This window comes from Orbicella franksi, chromosome 6 (genome assembly GCF_964199315.1).
Source record: "Orbicella franksi chromosome 6, jaOrbFran1.1, whole genome shotgun sequence".
Classification (NCBI taxonomy): Eukaryota; Metazoa; Cnidaria; class Anthozoa; order Scleractinia; family Merulinidae; genus Orbicella; species Orbicella franksi.
In genome coordinates, this window is record NC_138150.1 from 23660348 (window position 1) to 23679220 (window position 18873).

The 18873-nt window shown below is 39.3% G+C and overlaps 2 protein-coding genes across 5 annotated transcripts in view; one reads left to right on the top strand and one right to left on the bottom strand.

Annotated features, from left to right (window-relative positions):
* LOC145489909 (serine/threonine-protein kinase SMG1-like) overlaps positions 1-10165 on the top strand; it is a 66174-nt gene extending 56009 nt beyond the window's left edge. For all 4 annotated transcript variants that reach the window (XM_081468989.1, XM_081468990.1, XM_081468992.1 and 1 more), the window contains exons 72-79: positions 2375-2582; positions 3757-3855; positions 4583-4682; positions 5008-5104; positions 5556-5662; positions 6193-6408; positions 6738-6841; positions 7665-10165. In XM_081468989.1, coding sequence (XP_081325115.1) covers positions 2375-2582; positions 3757-3855; positions 4583-4682; positions 5008-5104; positions 5556-5662; positions 6193-6408; positions 6738-6841; positions 7665-7742 — 1009 coding nt within the window. In that variant the 3' untranslated portion in view covers positions 7743-10165. The remainder of the gene's footprint in view (positions 1-2374; positions 2583-3756; positions 3856-4582; positions 4683-5007; positions 5105-5555; positions 5663-6192; positions 6409-6737; positions 6842-7664) is intronic.
* A 1537-nt stretch (positions 10166-11702) lies between these two features.
* On the bottom strand, positions 11703-17436 carry LOC145489915 (uncharacterized). The gene is made up of 5 exons (XM_081469000.1): positions 17148-17436; positions 15035-15184; positions 14268-14360; positions 12949-13057; positions 11703-12170 (listed from the first exon to the last, which is right to left on the bottom strand). The coding sequence occupies exons 1-5, from the start codon at positions 17379-17381 to the stop codon at positions 12061-12063; spliced, it is 696 nt and encodes a 231-aa protein (XP_081325126.1). The 5' UTR covers positions 17382-17436; the 3' UTR covers positions 11703-12060.
* Between the last annotated feature and the right edge of the window lie 1437 nt (positions 17437-18873).

An 18873-nucleotide genomic window follows, 5' to 3' on the forward strand; every position in this document is an offset into this window, starting at 1 on the left:
ATTTTCTTTGATTCAATAACTTTTGTAACAGAGATGCTTGACTGCTTCCCTAAAATTATTTTTTTTCATAATTTGATATAATTTTCTAATTTAAACCTCTGGTACGCCAATAGTGACATACAATAGTCGGTCTACGTAACCTTAGGGTGAATTCTGAAGTGGAAGTCGATCATTTTGCTGCAAGCGCCTTAGCAGACTGTTAAAAGAATGTTTTCATCGGTACACAATAAAGGACTGACTATTGTGAGCAGGTGATATGTATTCATCATCTTGAACAAAACACGTTGTCATCTTGTCATCTAACAAGAAATTCGCTCAGGTTCTTTTTTCTTCATCGAACACACGAAGTTAATATCAATCCGTTCTAGTTTTCTTGGAGGCGATTTCCTGCAGACGATTTTTGCGGTGTCGTGTTTAACCACCTTCGTATATGTCTGTAATGGTGACAGTCAGTAGCTGTAAACCAGATCAGTAACTTGTCGAAAGGGTTCAAGGAGAACTTGCTCCGGCGATGTTTTGCAATATGGACCGTTAAGATGAAGAAATCTTGAATTAATTTAGCTGAAATGCTTTTTTTAGGACTGAGCACAAAAGAAAACCTGGTATTGTACGGTTTTGTCTTCCTGACATTTAAATTTATTTAACGTCTTTGGAAACGCTTGAAAATGCATATATACATGTACTTAACTACAAACACCTGCGAACTGTAGAATTCGTTTGACTGACTTGAAATGGAGCTGGGAAAAGTTTAATATTGCATTTTATTTTATGGCTAGCTCCGTGAGCGGGCAAGATCAACCATATTCTGTGCTGTGATTGGCTACCCAAGCGGGCAAGATGGCTCTATCTTGCCCGCTCAGGACCACCCACTGTGTCCTGCCAGAGAAATTTTCCTGAAAGCCATATAATTAGATAAATGCTTTATTCACCAAGCTTGTTTGGTCAAGATGGCTGGATACTGGCCTCGTTCTTTTTTGCGAGTTTATGGACCTCGACTTGGCCAATGTCCAACCGTCTTGACCTCACACTTGGTCGGTAAGCCACATATCTAAGCCATTTTGACTCAGTTGACAGTTAGAACCTGATGCATCATATTCCAATTTGCAGAAGAATGAAATTCAGCATCTGTCAGCATTATTGACGTAGGTTTGCAGGTGATTTTTCATCACCACAAGTACATTTGCACTCGGAAGTCGCCTGTACGAGACAAACAAAGCAAAAACAGTCCGTATTTCAACGATATCCCACTTCAAAAGTTGTTCTCTGTTTTTCGAGATTCCTTCCGATGTTCGGCGCAGAAAACATCAGTTTGCCATATTGACTTTCTATTTTTCTCAATTTCTGAAAAGCGCAAGTGAAACTTGCTGAAGCGTCAGTTTTAAAAATCAATTTCAACTCGGATAGAATCCAGAAAAACAGAGAACATCTTTTGATTTTAAAAGTATCGGCCGAGAAGCTGTTACAGATATCTTGCTTGTTATATGCGTCAGACAAACTTTATTAAACCACGCTTATTTTCCAGTCTAACTGTAAGACATCTGGTTTTAACAAAGACCGGGAATTTGAAACTTCTCAAAATAAATATTTTGCCTTACAATAATGGGTTTAAAAAAATTGCTATTAACTTTACTAAGGTGTTAAGTAATAGGTATTTTGAGTGCAAAATTGGAGCGAACTTTTGAAACATTTTCCAGTGAATGCTTCTTCGACAGTGCTATGGTCAAGCTATAGAACTACGGGAAAAGTAAAATTTGTCATTTTTAAAGTGCGAAAGAAAATTTCTAAGATTATGGAAAATCCAATTTGAGAAATTGGTGCTATACCAGCTCGAGTACCGAAAATGAGAACTTATATTCAGAGCACATTGTTAATAGTGTCCTAAACGCTTTCCTAGCTATTAGTGCTATCTTAAACAGCGCCACAATCCAGGCGCTAAGAAAATCTTCATCGTTGCCAAAGCCTCTGCAAACATTGCTTCTGAGTCTTAAATGATAATAATAATAATAACCATATTTATTCAGGATGACCATTTCAGTTATAGAAACTGCTATCAACATGGATCCTGTGTAAAATTGAGTCTTGCTGTCTCTGATCTCGGTCTTGGTTTGGGCTACTCATCAAGTGGTTACAGCGAGACAATAGGCTATTTTCGTATTATTTCGAGGCTAATGCGGGGAATCTTTTCAAATGCAAATGGCATTAACTTCCTTTTAATGATATTTCCCCGCAGGAGCCTCCATTGCATGCTAGTTCCAGTCCATTACCGAGAATACGAAAATGGCCATTCCATCTGAAGCTGTATGCACCGCGTTTCACGTTATCTCTTGTGTGTTCTTTCTTGTCTGCATTTAAACATTTTGTTTGACTTTTGCAGATGCCAACAGAGCTCTGCCGAGTTGGAGAGTTGTTCAGAAAAGCTGCATGATGTGACCGAGGTAGCAAAGAAAGTGAAGGTATCGTATCCACCAGAGGCTCCTATTACTCTGGACTGGATGAAGAACAAGTTAGAGGCTGTGGGCCAGGAGATGGCATCCATCAAGAGTAGGAAGTCACAGGCAGCCCAGGCTATTATGAATAACAGAGTAAGTGGCTGAAATAAAACTGATCAGTCAGATAAAGAGGGCCTGGATGGAGGTGCCGGAATATTAGTTACAAAGGGCGACCATTTGATTTTTGAGCGGATGGTGGTTTAAAAAAAATAATAGCCCGCAATCATATTTGTACCAAGCAAATTCATGCACATAACCACTTCCGAGAAAAAAACAATCACGCAGGTTCAGTGAGCCGAGAGAAAAGCCTGTTACACTTAGAAAAGAAATATCATGCATCCACATATCCTAGTACAAGTAAAGGTTAAAAAAATTGTGCCTGTACCAAATCATCCACACCCAAAAGTGAAATGATCCACTCCTAAGCTGAAATTTTAGCAACTTCCTTGTAGTCGGTAAATTACGGACCATTTCTCAGATCTCAGTTGTCACTTAAACAACGCATAAGTTCTCAGCTGACAGTTAAAGGAGCTCAGTCACGGTTTGCGCGTATTGAAAAGTTTAGCCTCAATTTTTCAAATTCGTCGTTTGCCATCCGTGTCAATCTTCTCCATACTTAGCCATCCTTGTTTCTTTACGGTTTATCATTATGTCTGTGGTGTTTTTCTATCTTATTAAACTGTTATTTTCAGGTTTCCTACCATTTAAAGGTAATTTTGTTTGTGGCCAAAATAACTCAAAATGCCGTGACTGAGCTCCATTAAGATTCCATTGACCAATTCTTGTTTGTCGGTAAACCCCATCCACACCCTCATATAAGAATAACTTTCAAACTTTATTGTATAAAGATATTTGTGTACATTTATAGAAACCCAGCTAACCTCCCAAACCGCTGGATTCCATGCATGAGGGGATTGTAGTATACAAAAGGCCAACACTGCACTTAAGACTAACTCCACACAATTTAGTTTGCATTCACAGACCAAGCTATATTGTCCTTTTCTTTCATATATTTTATGGGAATCGTGCATTTCTATGCTAAACACCCTTTGAAAAACCAAATAATATATTGCACTCGAAGCTTTGTAATTCATCCAGTATTTTTCTTCATATGCATTGTTTCATGTCGGATGTTCGTACTATCCGATAACTTTTCCCAATATCCCCGACTGACCATTTTGAAAGAACAGTTTTTGTGATGTTATAGTTGGTTCCAGTTTGCTACTTTCAAAACGTTATTGGTAATCGTTCTATGTCATCTTTCAAGGACTCTATCAAGGCACAGGCAAGCTCAGTGAAATCGACAATGGTATCCCATCAACAGCTTATTGGAGATGTCAAGTCCATGTTGACGACAATGGCGAAGGTAACGCTTGTGAGATTACAGCTTTACGACCTCCTTTAATTTAGCATAACATTGTTATGCCAGCCGTATGGAACTGTTATGGAAATACAGACAACAGTTCTGTCACTTTTGAAGGGATACTATCACAGTGATTTTGCCGTAGTTTTGGTTAAGGCAGTGCTAAAATTATGACTGATTACCAAAGAACTTGAGAAGGAGCGGTGGCCTCATGGATAGTGCGCTCACCTCCGAATCGAGCGATTCGGGTTCGAGCCCTGGCCGGGGATATTGTTCTGTTCTTAAGCAAGACGCTATACGGCTTTACTTACACAGTGCCTCTCTCTACCCAGGTGTATAAATAAATAGGTACCGACAAATTTAATGCTACGGGGTAACCTTGGGATGGACTGGCATCCTATCCAGGGGGTAGTAGAAATACTCCTGGTCCCTTCATGCTACAGAAACCGGAATAAACTCCGGCGTGATGAGCCACTTGGCTTGTATGCAGACTTTACCTCTCTTCCTACCCACCTACCAAAGAACTTGACACATCTGCCAAAGAACATGACACAAGTGTATCTAAAGCCCCACTAAGAACCAACGATCAGACCTCCCTAAACAGTGGTAGAAACAAGAACCATCCAAACTAGAACTCCTCTTTGCACAGCGGAATATACTGAAAACCTGTTAGTGAAGTTTTAGTGTAAGAGGGGTTGTAAAGTAGTATATTTCCTGTTTTTAACTCTAGGATGAGGAGGCTGCGGAATCCCGCCCAGCCAAGCTGTTTATATCCACTCATAACCGCCAATCAGAGGAGTGTGCACAGCTGATTAAGAGCATTTTAGCAGGTACGGAAACTTTGTTAATCTTATGCTATTGTGTGGTGACGTTTGGGGTGATATTTGGTTGAATTTATATATACGAGATCGTTGCTGTTCGGTGTAAGCATTACGCCTTTTTTAGCCCTTTAATCCCCCGAATGGTTTCTTTCTCCTAACAAAGGCAACACATAACTAAGCAAACAGGTGATGAGAATACATTGAATCACAATTTACGAAATGTACGTCCAAATTCCGAAAACTAACATGAAAAGAAATGTAACGCAGTCGGCAAAGATAATCAATATTTTGATCAAAATGGAGGCAAATTTAATCTTGTTTGCTGTTTATGTAGTTTGTAGTGGGAAGATCAGCGATGGAAGAGAGAACGTGGAAGACAACATCACTGAAGTGAAGTCCATGGTGAAGTCAATCAAATCTCTTGTGCAATGGTAAGTTATCTGGTGGTCAAACTGATTTTAATCGGATGTGCCATGTTTTGGTATTACTGTAGTTTCATTGTTCCCTTTTGACTTGCACTAATCCTCTAAACAAACGGATTAAGTTATTGTAATAGTGTTAGTTGACTTTCGGAAAGCTTGCTCCCGTTTAACAGTAAAGCGCTACCCACATTCGCTTTATGTTTTGTACCCGCGGGTCCTCCCATTCTGGATCGAATTAGAATTTGGAATTTTGATTTTTAAGGAAGAAGAAAAAATTTGAGAACCCTTAGAAAAACCATCGGTGCCAGGCAGGCAAGCTACATATGACACCAAGCCAGAGTCAGATGATTGCTGAAAGGCGAGCGCTTACCCCAACTGTGGCACTCTTGCCACCCTATACCCATAAACTTCAGTTTGAAAATTTTTAAAGTAATTATTCATTCTCATTGATTATTTTCAGGGTTCACGATCATCTTCTGTCGCTAGCTTCACCGCTTGTTCCTGATGAGTCTGGGTCCAGTGCAGGCAAGACACCTATTGTTGCTCCACCACCCACATTTGCATCAGGTAAAGGAAACTGTAGAAACTGACACTGAACTGACTATTTATAGAGTAAGTTAGTAAACAAAATTTACTCGCACTGGAACCTGGCTGATATGGAAATCAATAGTTCGAACCTCAGTGTCTTTGGGTTCAGCTTCTCTTTTATGAAGGTGTGACGGGTAGAATTTATCATCTCACTGTGCTACTTAACGCTTTTTCATGAGTTAACGCCACATTTGTATCACTTTCCTTCTAACTTACAAGACGTTCGAAAGACTTTGGCTGCTTACAGATTCTGCTATGATGAGCCTCAGTGGCCTGGCATTAGATTAGAAGTCGTTAGTTAAAGCGTTGACTATCGTTGGCACTTTCTTCTCCCAGTACCTCTCTCTCTAACGAGGTGCATGACTGCGCAGCGGCAAATTGCTGAGAGCGGGGGATTGGAGGGGGAGGCATGCAACGGACTAGCATTCCATCCAGGGGTACTTAGTATCATTCACTGGTTCAAGATCCACTCTTTCTGTCAGATCCTAATGTGTATGTAAATTCTGCAGCTCTTCGCCAAGGGGGCAACGTTGTCGCAGCGGGTGGAAAGGATTCCCCGGGACCATCCGACACTGGATCTCCTCACCCAGTCATCCTACAGAGGGACCTTGCAGCTAGTCCGTCAGGTGCTGGCTCACCGACAGCCTCTGTCAGACTCGTAGCAGCAGCGAGCCCTAGACGAATTTCAACAACAACTCTGGCAAGAGACCCAAGAACCGGCAAAGGTATGGTGTTAATATCTTTTCCGTTATCGTAATGTATCGTAATTGACAATTCCGCTATGTCGCCTAGTTGTAAGTGGATTTTTGGAGTCAAACTAGGTCTGGATTTAAGGTCGATCCCAGTTAGTTTTACTAACGACAGGATGGACGTCTTCTGTTGTTTCGTCCTTCAGCTCAGAAGGGTAGAAGATTTTGGTCGATCCAAATAGAATTATTTCTGACAGTCATGGAACTTTTCGTGAACTTTCTTGGCGTAATTTAGTTTGAATCGTGAGAGGTCAAAAGTGTGTGTCTTGAAGGCTAATTGTCGAGTTTCGTGCTCTTATTTGTAGCCCTTCAAGAGCGTAACACTTACGCGATCAGTGTGTGGCGACGAGTCAAATCTAAGCTGGATGGTAGAGATCAAGATAACAAGAAAATGTCTGTTCCAGACCAGGTTAGTAAAACCAAAAGTTTACAAACAGTGTATGATCCGTGAACTGGTGTTCAAAATGCCCAAATACTAATGATTTGAAAATACCTGTAGACCCAGTCTTATCTTCTATGCATACTGTTGCTCTGATGCTATCATTCTCGAGATCGAATAAGAAATGCTCCTTAGTGGTTGCCATAGATATCCTTCCAATGTTACTTCTGAGAGTATGGTGTTTCATCGAAAAAATGTCATTTTCCTGCTTGACAATAATTTACTACTGTTAAGAGAAACTTGATTAGCTGACAAATGCCCACCTGGACTCACGTTCGACTTGCAAGCAGTTTTTGTAGGGGTCTAACCCAACGTTGTAATCAACGTTTGTGTCTGAACGTGTTCGAAAACGTTCAGCCCATGTCTGTACTTCTGAAAAAATTAAGACGCCACAAGGCTTCTTTACTACAATCAGGAGTTTACCGTTTATTATTATTATCATCATCATCATCATCATTATTATTATTATTATTATTATTATTATTATTATTGTTGTTATTGTTGTTGTTTTTGTTGTTGTTGTTATATTCAGGATTTTGTTGATATTTTGAGTTATTTTGGCCACGTACAAAATTACCTTTAAATTGAAGGAAACCTGAAAATAATAGTATACTAAGATAGTAAAACACCAAAGAGATAATATTAAACCATAAGGGAACAAAGATGGTTAAGATTGGAGAAGATTAACACGGATTACATATGACGAACTTGAAAAATTTAGGCTAAACTTTTCAAGATGCGCAAACCGTGACGTAGCTCTTTTGATTTCATCATTTGAAACCTCTTCCTACAGGTTGACTTTGTGATTCGCGAGTCGCGAAGTGTGGACAATCTGAGTCAGATGTATGAAGGTTGGACAGCCTGGGTGTGATGTCAACAGCACAGGAATATGTGAATAAACATGACCTACTCTTCCAAGAGCTAACAAGGGCCAACCACACCAGCCACCGTAGAAGCATCATAGAAAGCCGTAAGTCGGCGGGCAGCTTTACGAAGGCTACGTACAGTCATGTAGCTAACAACAGCAATTATTTATCAAAGCAGACCGCATGCCACAGATAATACCTTACGATGCTTGCACAACTAAGAAAGATTTTGTTATGGTGGTATTCATGTAAGTGGTTTGGCGACGAGCTTGGTTTAGCAGTGTTTCTGGCATTCGTCGTATGTACGGTAGCGAGAGTAACTTATAAAATTTACCTCTTACCTTGATGGCCTCCCATTCAATCTTTTCCATTTTGCAAAGCGGGAGCAAAGAACAAAGTTATAAGTTACTCAAATGCCCTGAAAGGTAAAGAACGTAGCGCTAAGACGGTTGCAAAGTGTATCGTCGATAGCTTCACATTTGAAGAAATTATTGTAGATCTGTAGAGAGCAGAACGACACCTTACGTAACGATTTTCAAACCTCAAACTTATTACTCAGCTCCTTTATTTGCCAAAAGTGCCCATAGCTGACATACATCTCAGATTTTCTGAAAGGGGCATTAATTAATATTCTTGAGAATGTATCTACAAGTTATCGAAACAAACTAACGTAAAAACCTTCATGGCTTAGATGTGAAAACGATTTTCTGTAAACTGTTAGAAGTACTTAGTGATAAGGAAAGTTGAAACAGCAGTTAGCATTTTAGACAAGGTTAGCGCAAGCGCAGACGTGCGAAATGCGAAAAAACCCGTCTATTTAATGCTTTATCTAATTGGTATGTCACTAGTAAGGATGACAATGTCTTCCTTTGCCCTCTAAAATTATTAAAAACCTAAATAGCATGATTGCAGCATGTAATAAATTCACCATGTAATGTCATCGCTTATGCTGCAAAATTCCATCTACATGCAAGGCTTTCTGAAGCCTTTGGTGATTTTTTTTTTCAGCTTATTTTTGTTAGTTTATCTTTATTATAGACTGTGTTGCCTTGTTTTGACTTTTCCTGGCTAGTTTAGTGGTTAACACTACTTGTGAATTTCCTTTCTGTTAAATTGATAGTACCTCACAAGGAATTTGGAACACTAAACAAAGAGGCCTGCCAGGGAGTGGGGTGGGGCTGGTCGAATTAGTACCCATGCCCACTCATTTTGTGATTGATGTTCTTTGATTCGGCCTTAAGGCCCTGTCAAAAATTGATTGATCTTACCCTGCACAAATTCAATCAAGCGCTATTGCGGATATTGAAACCTTTTCCCTTGTGGGGTTAATCCCTGGTGGAGCCTCTAATTGTACAAGTTTTGCCTCGTAAAGACACCTGACCATTTACTTTATTTAATTAGTGAGTTAAAAACAAGAACTGGTGATTTTCAATTTCCTGTTCTGTGTTAAATTAGTTAACGTTACCTGACAGTCACTCTGCATATTTATTGTTAGCAGTGTAAACCGTGTTTTGTATTTTTGGCCTTAGTTATACCCTGCCATGAAAGAGGAGGAGGGGTGGAGAGGGCTAGTCCGAATGCCAAAGCAGCCTTGTTGTTTTTGGTCTTTATGTTGTCGATCTCGGTTTGACATTTGCATGTACTTTACTGTTAGACACAGGAAACAATTGTGGTGCCCATGTGGTGGTGTTGCAGTTCAGGCTGTTGCTTGTCGGATTTTATCCTGGCAGGGTTTTATAAGTATTTTTGGCCTTCTTGATCTTAATTTGCAATGAACTTTATGACATTTAATGATTATAGTAAGTTGATAATTTGCACATTATTGATGTTTATCTGCATGTACAATTAACTTTTTGAAGGTTTCTGTAATCGGTTGGTAGGTTAATTTGACAATATTCTCTGGGAACAAAACATTCTTGGCGAGATTTTTAATACCTGAACTTAAAAAAAAAAAAAGAAAAGAAACAATGACAGTTGAATTACGTCAAACGTAGGCAAGAGTATCGACACAAACACCAACAAACTTTCAATCATTTCAAGTTAACTTTGAATCGTAGTTCAATCTAGTGTGAATCTTACCAAACCTTCTAACTTACTGTTGTTTCAACTTTAAAGTTGTTCAACCTTACAATGCTAGAGCCCTGAAGATTTTCGAGTTGTGATGAATGAACGTATGAATTCTAAACTGTTAAGATTGTGTTAAACAGGTTGTGATTACATCTCACTCCTTACATTGGGTTTTTAATTCTTACGATTTTTTTCGAGAAGTCACGAAGAAAATTTGTCGCCAGAGATTAGTTTGTTACTTCAAAGTTATGTAATTTGATCGTGTTCATTTTTGCATCTCTTACGTTATAATTATTACTAACCTACTAATGCCTTTGTAAGTTTATGATCGTTTATGCTAATAAAATGTAAGCCAAAGAGGTTTGTTTGCGTTTCTTTCTTCCATAGAAATACTTGTGAGCCATCTCGTACCTCGAGTCTTCGTTCCTTACTGCGCATGCTGGAAACGAAACGAGCGATCCCGACCGCTGGTCAAAGGGAACGAAGACGATGGGTACGAGGGTGACTTGTGAGCAATCTCGTTCCAGAGCCCGTGTCTTTTGGTAAGCGCCAAGACACGGAACTCTGGAATAATCAATTTCAAGACTCCAAGATTTTAGGAGTTCCGGTTTCACGGCGCATGCGTACCTTGGTTTAAAACATGGCAATCTCGTCTCCAGAGCCCACGTGTCGTTTGGTCAGCCGTCAATTATAAATTGATTATTCCAGAGCTCCATGGGCTCTGGGAACGACATTGACTTGTGAGCAGCTTGTTAGCTCCGAGCGTGCTCATAGATTGCATGTTTGCCCCAAGAGGCTTGCGATACGCGGCATACAACCCTACACTACCCTATTCCTCTCTAAACTGCATCTGGAAAAGGCACACCAGAATCTTGAAATCATCCAAAGAAGAGATTAAATGTTACAGAGAGAGTCCGGGTGTGATTGACTGTTTCTGGAAAAAGCCCGGTAAAATGTTAGTCCGTCAGAGTTCTACGTTCTATAACAACTCGAACTCCCAAGCTTAACGACATCTCATCTTAATGTGGACGACTATAGCCATTAACGTTTAGGATTGTACTTACTTCATAGCTTTTCCGATCTACTTTCTTCCCTCGCTCTTTCTCGAACTCGCGCGTGGGTTATCTCGCGCTCTGGACAAAACGTCCCAGCGTGCTTTGCAGTCACAGGAAAAGCCGCCAAACTTGAAGCTCGGCGGTACCGTGTTTCCTAGTTCTGCTCTCATTCTTCGTTTGTATTAGTCATCGCGTGTAGCTGTTTCTCATACCCAGAGAGAAGCATGTCGCCGAAAGAGCTGAAAAGAGCTCTATATTGGGGCGAGTTAACCCTGTCAGAGGGAGGTGAGCACTTCAGGGAAATCGATGAAAATTTGATTTGTGTCATCCCCTTTTTTCGCGGTTCCCACAATAAGCACTATCTTTTTTTACGTGTGCTCCGTATAAAGTGTCAGAAGTGTACCAGAGGCAGATCCAGGATTTTTCTTAGGAGGGGGAGCACCACTAAGGAGTGGTGTAACTGATTGGTGAGAGAAACAAATTTTAAAAGCGAACACGAAGAAGAAGGCTTCATCTCAGGGGGAGTGCACACCCCCTGCACCCCCCTTAGATCTGCCCCTGTGTACGTTATTGTCTAATATGCATTCAACCTCATCCACCTAATCAAAATACCTCCATCTTCATCCACTGTCACCTCCATTCACCTTCACACTCCTTCATCCACAATGGAAGATGGAGTTCCTATGTTTTCTAGGAAAATCAAGCATGTATCTACTAGCAGGTCATGCATCCACTAGGAGTTTTTCTCAACCTCATTATTTTCTTAGAAAACATGAAACTTCATCTTCTATTGGTAAATACTTGGAAATTACTGATAAAATAAACATAAAATTCCCAAAAAGCTAACAAAATCCAGGATTTTGTTCATGTTAATATGTACAAGAAAATTTTAACAATGCCCCCAACAGATTATTGCATTTGAGTTTTACTCTCTGGCAATAACTTCTTTGCATTTAGAGAATATATATTTACTTGTGACCAAAAACAAAAATATTAGAAACAAAATTCATTTTGATATTCCCCCTGAGGAACCACACAATATTCACACTAGCTTTTCATTTCATGGAGAAATTGAAAGGGAAATAACATGGAACACCTAGGACTTTTGAAACTTTGCAGATTTTACAATTTTGGAGTGAGAATTGTCCATCACTTGCTATTGCATCATAATTTTCATCATTTCCTTAAGTAGACATGACAGCTATCCAAGAATAAGTTGCTGTCCCTGATCACTGTGACAAGCACTGTGTAAAACTCTGTTTCCTGACGTGAGCCTGTAATCATCGCCCACCTGACTGGGACGAGGTTCACCTGTTAGAACATTGGTATCATTAGTGTTGTAAATACAGGGCATTGACAAAGTGTGAGGTTATCTTTTCCACCAAGGACCTGCCCTCAATTGATGCAATCTGAGCAGTCCCACTTGAATGTTAACTGTGGAAACCAGGAGGAGAGGGGGATTTGTATAGGGGGTTGGTGTGTGGCACACTTCCTGAAACCTTTGCCCTATTTAAGCCCTAAATAGGAAGACTTCATCTGTCCTATTTTAAACCAGACTGCAATTCTACAAAAACATTTATCTAGTTTCTACCCATCCCAAATTCCATACAACAGTGCACAAGCCAGACTCTATTTTGAGACGAAAACAATGACCTGAAAAATACTGTCAGTAATAGTAAATACCAAATCACTAAAGTCGTAAAAGGAAATTGCCCAGGGGTAACTCCATGTAAAAAGGATGGGGGTGCTCTTCAGAAATTTTGAAAAGAACTCCAAGATCCTGTTTTGTGGGTGTGCCTTGAATTTTTGTTTCACACCTAAGAGCTATCAATTCTAAAACAACAAATTACCTTCTGTCGATTTTCTTCGGCTCAGTAGCCTAAAAGGTACCACAAAAGTTACCGCTGTGGACCGTTTTAGGCTGAACACCCTCAGAGGTACTAAACCCACTTTTTTAACCCTAATAAATCTCTTAGCACTTTGTGATGCATCACTGATTACCTTCTTAGATAATTTGGTTAGGAATGATGCAGGTGGAATTTTAAGCATTGAAAGCATTATAATTTGTTTGAGTGGAATTTCTTTTTACCTGTGATGATGTTATAAGAGTAAGGCATTGGTGGAAGTCTCTTAACTCCTGGACCTCGTTGCCTTCCAAGAAGATCATGAACCTTGTGGTACGTTGTTGAAAAGTTCATCTGTCGATTAATATCATAACACATTGAGGTCTCTGTTGAAATATATTCTAACAACTGCACACATGCAAAGTTTACTGATGCGGCAAATAGCTGCTTTTTTTTTTTTTATAAATGTGTCTCCAAGGATCTTGAAAGATTTTGCCCAAAGACTTTAAGATGTTGGAGGATCCTTGCAAGATCTTTAGGAGATCTTTCATAAAAATTATTTTTAAGTATTAGTGTAGAGTACTGTTGGACTATGTCAGCAGGCAAGTGAATTAATTAAACTCGACTATTTATCAACTTCAAGTTGATATAGTTAGATTAATTGCTAAAGTGAGTTTGTGAGGCTGATGTTTTGAGCATTACCCCTTTAAACGACCCTAGAAAGATCCTAATCTTTATTGATCTTAACTAAGATCCTCAAAGACCCTTTTGCAGGCTCTTCATCAAGGATATACAACTTGAAAAGGAGTACACTTAAAGTCAAGTCCCACTCAGACAAAGATCAAAATAGCAAGTACATATATTATTGTAAAGTACCTATATTGCTTCTCCCCCTGGGAGGGATGGTGGTCTATCACAGTCCCTCTCCCCTCCCCTGGTATTGTGTCAGATTGCCCTAACAGTTTGGCAAAACCCACTGATACATGTACTTCTTGCCAAGAAGACAATGACCCTGGTCAGAGCTTGAACTCATACACTTTATCCAACATGCCAGCACATCTACATGTACCCCTTTTATTACGACTCCATTTGAAATCAGATACATTGTACTGTTGTACCACAGCCCCAATGTAGACCTGGGATCTTGTGGTTGAACTCCCAGCAAATATGCACTTGAGACACCTCACAAACCCAACACAGGTAGCCTCAGACCAGAGATTCCAACAATCTAAATTTTTCATGCTGACGACCGATACACCACAGACATTTATGTATCATGTGATTCAGTAAGGGAAATACATTCAATCTCTTTTTTTAGGTGTGCTGAATGATCTTATAAAACATGTATAATTTACTTTTGCATTGTCATCTTGGAGTCTTGATTTCTTTTGCTAGGCTACAAATTAAAGCTAATTTGGACTAACATAATACATTGGTCCTTCCATCTTGAATTTACCATTCACCACCCCAGGTTTTTTTCTTTACATATACATGGAACTCTGTGGATAATTGTAATGAAAAATTCTAGATCTTATAAATACTTAGTCTGATAATGATAAATTACCTCCTGTGAGCCCTGTTGTCTCGTTGATTGGACCATATCAATTCCTGCCATCTGAGCGTTCCATCTGATGTTATCTTCGTGAATTTCTTCAGCCTGTAAGTTTAGATAATGAAGTAAGATGGCCATGAAAAATTTAGTCCCAGGATTAAAGTAGTTTTCACTTAAAAATGCAGGGGGAGGGGAGGGAGCTCACATAGAAAAAGAATGGGGGGCTCGGCAAAAATTTTGGAAAGAAGATCCTATTTTGTAAGCATGGCTTGAAAACTTTTTCACCCCTAAAAGGTATTAATTCTAGAACAACACATTAACTGAAACTTTCATAACTTTTTAATACAGTAAAGACGATTGCTTCAAATACCTTCTCCTCATACAGTTGATTGTCAAATATCTCAATCATATTTTTTTGCCCACTTAATACCCTCAGAGGTACTGTGAAAGCTCCCGCTGTGTACCTTTTGAGGCTGAACACCCTAAGAGATATGAAAGCCGTTTTTTAACCCCTGAAAAGAAGAACAAGTACCCCCATCTTTTTTATATGGGAGTTTCCCCATGTGTTATATCAACAGTACATGGTCATATGATGAGGCAGGCCTCCAAATCTTCAAATAAATTTGATGTTTTCTAGTTTCTAGATACATTCTTCAAATCTTCTGATTCCCTGCAAAAATTTGCTGTTCTCACAAAATAACAATTATAAGAAATGTTGCCCCAACAGTCTCCTCTCTCAAATCCCTTCCAGTATTAAAACAAAATTTAACATTACTTACTGGTCTTGTGTTGTGGTTTACATATGTCTTCTTAGAGTGTGTGTTAAGTTGATGTCCTGGTAGAATTCCAATGCTGAAGTGTGATGTGTGTTGAGATGGGTAAGCTGGCGGTCTTCTACTGGGTTGTAAATTCTTATGTCCCGAGAAATTCTGTGTAACATTAAAGAAAAGAAGATCTTACTTGCAGCAAACCATCCAAAAATTTTATCATCCAACTTTAAATAAGACAGTCAAAAAAAGAAATGTTTAACTTAGTAATCTGCAAATCACTCCAACTTAAAGAATTTCCCACTAATAATCATGTTGAATGTTCACTCTCAAAAAGGATAAATAAACAGCAAAGACAGGGAGTCTCCTTGTCAATTACCTGGGTGATATACCTGAATGAAACTGATACAATTTGCTTGCATGAAAAATGACAGAACCCCCAAGAAGTCCTTACCAGGCTCTTTTATCACAAAAAAATTTACCACACAATTTCTAAATATCCAGAAAATGTCCTTAAACAAAAAAAAGGTCTTTGCTCCCCTCCCATTCACTATAATTTTACCTGTGTACCCCCTGGGGTTCTTGATTGCAAGCCAATCAGATCTGAGCAGAAAAGTCTGCTTACTTGTCACAAGTTGGAACCAGCAAGGGGTCTATATTCTTGGCACTAAGCAAAAGGATCTCTGCCTAGCTAAGACATCTACATTGGACTAGCATTCCTTGAGAGCGGGGTAGACCCTGCTAATTTGAACTCAATTATATGAACTCAATTATTATTTCAACTTCCCCATTACATGTATTTAATACTCAAAACCATTTCCCTTAGACTTGCCTCTCAGTCATTTACTTTACTCTTCGCTATTTTGAACTCCTGCTATTATCAAACTATTTTTCATTTCCCCTCAGATTTCAAATAATGGCCGGGTTTAACTTTATGTTCATTGTTCCTCAGTGCTCAGGCCTAATAAGCACAGGGGACTCCCAGATGAAAAGGTCGGGGATGCTTGTCAGAAAATTTCCACTAAACCCCTAAAGGGGACCAATTGCAATCTGATTGTGGCTCCAGCTTAATTTGAACCCTATAAAGTATCGCTTAAAACGGAATTGGCTTGATTACCAGCAGCTGTTCAGGAAAGCAGCCTGCCCTAGTAGACCAGACTAGAGAGATCAGCAGAGATCAAGATTAAAAATGAAATAAGAACATTTCTTTTATTTTCATTTTTTCTTCGAATGCTACCTAAACAGTACTTTGACAGCTAAAAATAGTAGTGTTTCATCATTAACACCCTAAGTGAGACCAGAATCTTTGATTTTTACCGCTGAGCGAGACGACAAGCATCCCCGAACTTTTCATATGGGAGTCACCCCATACGCTGACAAGGATTATTTCCCCCTATACTTTGTCTGCTAAAAATAGTAGCGTTTTGCCATAACCACCCTAAGTAAGTGAGAATCATTGATTCCTACCCCTAAGTAAGCCCATGAGCATCCCTGACCTTTTCATATGGAAGTCCCCCCCAACCCTGCCTAGGATAATAAGCTTCTAGGCCTAAATAAAGAGTTTCCATACTACCAACCATCAAACCCCAGAGAAAAGACATCACAGCTAGAAAAAAGTTTCTAGTTTAACAGAAACTTGCCATATAAGTTTATCCCACTCAAAAAAAATAATAATAAAGTTTTATAGAGTGGCAGTAAAGACATGGATTATATCTTGTATTTAGTACTTTCTCATCTTAATTCCATCTTGTCATTGTGACTCAATAACTTACTTTTAGATCCATTTTAATCAAATCGATCTGACCGGATAAAAGCTTTCAATAACATGTCAATAATCCGATGTGCTCGACACGAACAAGACGCAAGATTACAAGCTAATGTGTATAATTTAGGCTCGGGAGAGCCTTTTGAAAATTTCAAAACACGTATCTTAAGAAGCATTCTTGTTTCTGAAAGAGTGAAGGTTATGAATGAAAGAATAAGCTTGAGAGTATGAAAATAGGAAGCTTTTCACGTTATTGCAAACACTTCTGTTGTTTGCCTTGGCGCTTCATACACTGGGTGAAACTTAAACAACGAACACCTGTTTCCTCACACTGTTTAAGAAGAGGAAATGTTTACCTACCGCCTTCATACAGCTGACATATGTAGTTTGAACTGGTTTAACTTCATATGTAAGGGTTGTTTTGTGCATAGGTCTTGTTCCCTTCCTCTGTCGGGCTGGCGGAAATGTTCTCGAATGACGCGAGAAATATGGTTCATCCGCGATAATCGTGATGTACTTTGAACGATTAGTGAGCACAGCGGACGTGTCTGTACCTTGGCCGTAGCCAGAGACACAATGTGCAGTTGTGGACATATTTTCTTCGCTCTGCTAAGTCATTTCTGTTTTTATCTCTAGCTTCAAAAGTCGATCGTGAGGAAGTCACGGTCGTTGCCATGGAAACTTCGAGGTACAAGCTTATCGTTGAAACTGCCAGTTTTCGCCGGTGTCATATCAGTAACTTCAGTAGCTTTTAGTAGCAACAAAAACTTTCCAAAACATATACATGTATGACAGAGTTTTTTTGCGATGGAGTGATTTGTTTAGAAGTATTTTTTGGACAAATCGCAGTGATTTCTCAGATCTGGTCATCCCTTCCCTCCATGCAGACTGTGGACAATGGGACGTAGATTTGAGGAGTGGGACAGGACCTTGAAGTGGAGGGGCGGGGAGTGGGGGGAGGTTGGACCAGGGCTTTGGCAATCAACATGTACCCCCTAGTTGTAGCCCAGATGGGTTGTAACTGGATAACTGCATCAATGTTTGACTCCGCTCTCTCTACGTAACCTGTTTACCGATGCCATTTACGCGAATAATGCCTCACAATTTAGTTTGTTCACTGAGACGTGCGATTATATTTCTACCCAAACTATGACTGGCTAAAACCATATTTCGGTGTTATATAAATTTTTTATCGGAATATGAATCTATAAAGCATGTAGAGAAGCCAAAGGCATGTTTTTACTAAGTATAAGTCAATTCGGTTATTTGCCAACACTTCAAAAAAGTAAAAAATACTGCCCTCAGACTTATGCTTTCTATGTTTCATTCGCGGTTCAAAATCTTGGCGTTGTGTTATTGTATCAAAGTGTTATTGGTTTCTTCGGTGAGTGGACTGAGTGATTTCCTTTATAATTAGTCTCGACATCCGTCTACTTAGTAATATATTTATCAATATTTTGCTGTCAGTGCCAACACGCGATACAGCCTGACGTCCGACTGCTGAATTTGACTTGGGAATGGCAGAAAATAAGGAAATGAGAGCTAGACCATTTTTGGTTATTTCAAAAGTCGAAATATTTTTAGTTCTGCGTCGCTCTCCGGATACCAAAAATATAAACTGGCAAGTCGAAGATTCATTTGAACATTAAACGACCGGCTGGCAACCATTATTACAATAGGCCAATTCACGGTTTTAGACCGCGTATACCCAACCAAATTTACAAACAAATGTGTGGAAAATTACAAAAATTAACTGAACGTCTTCTAGCCAGGCTACATCCTTGCGATTCACAAATTATGTAAAATTCGATTTTTGAAAAAGTTATTTGCCATCCGATTTCCATACAAACACTGTAATTTCTTACCGCTTCTTTTTCGTCAAGATGGTCTCGAAAACCGTGATTTAGCCTATCAATATGAATCTTTTGCTGCTGGAGTGGTAGAGCTGCAACTTACGATAAAAATTGTTTGTTGGTTGAACTTGAGTTGAAAGAAACCATTACTAGGTGATTTGGAGGGCAGTTCTGAATTATTTAGAGCAGAAGAATGTTTTTCATAGCCGGGCCATGTTGTTCAATTTAGCTGG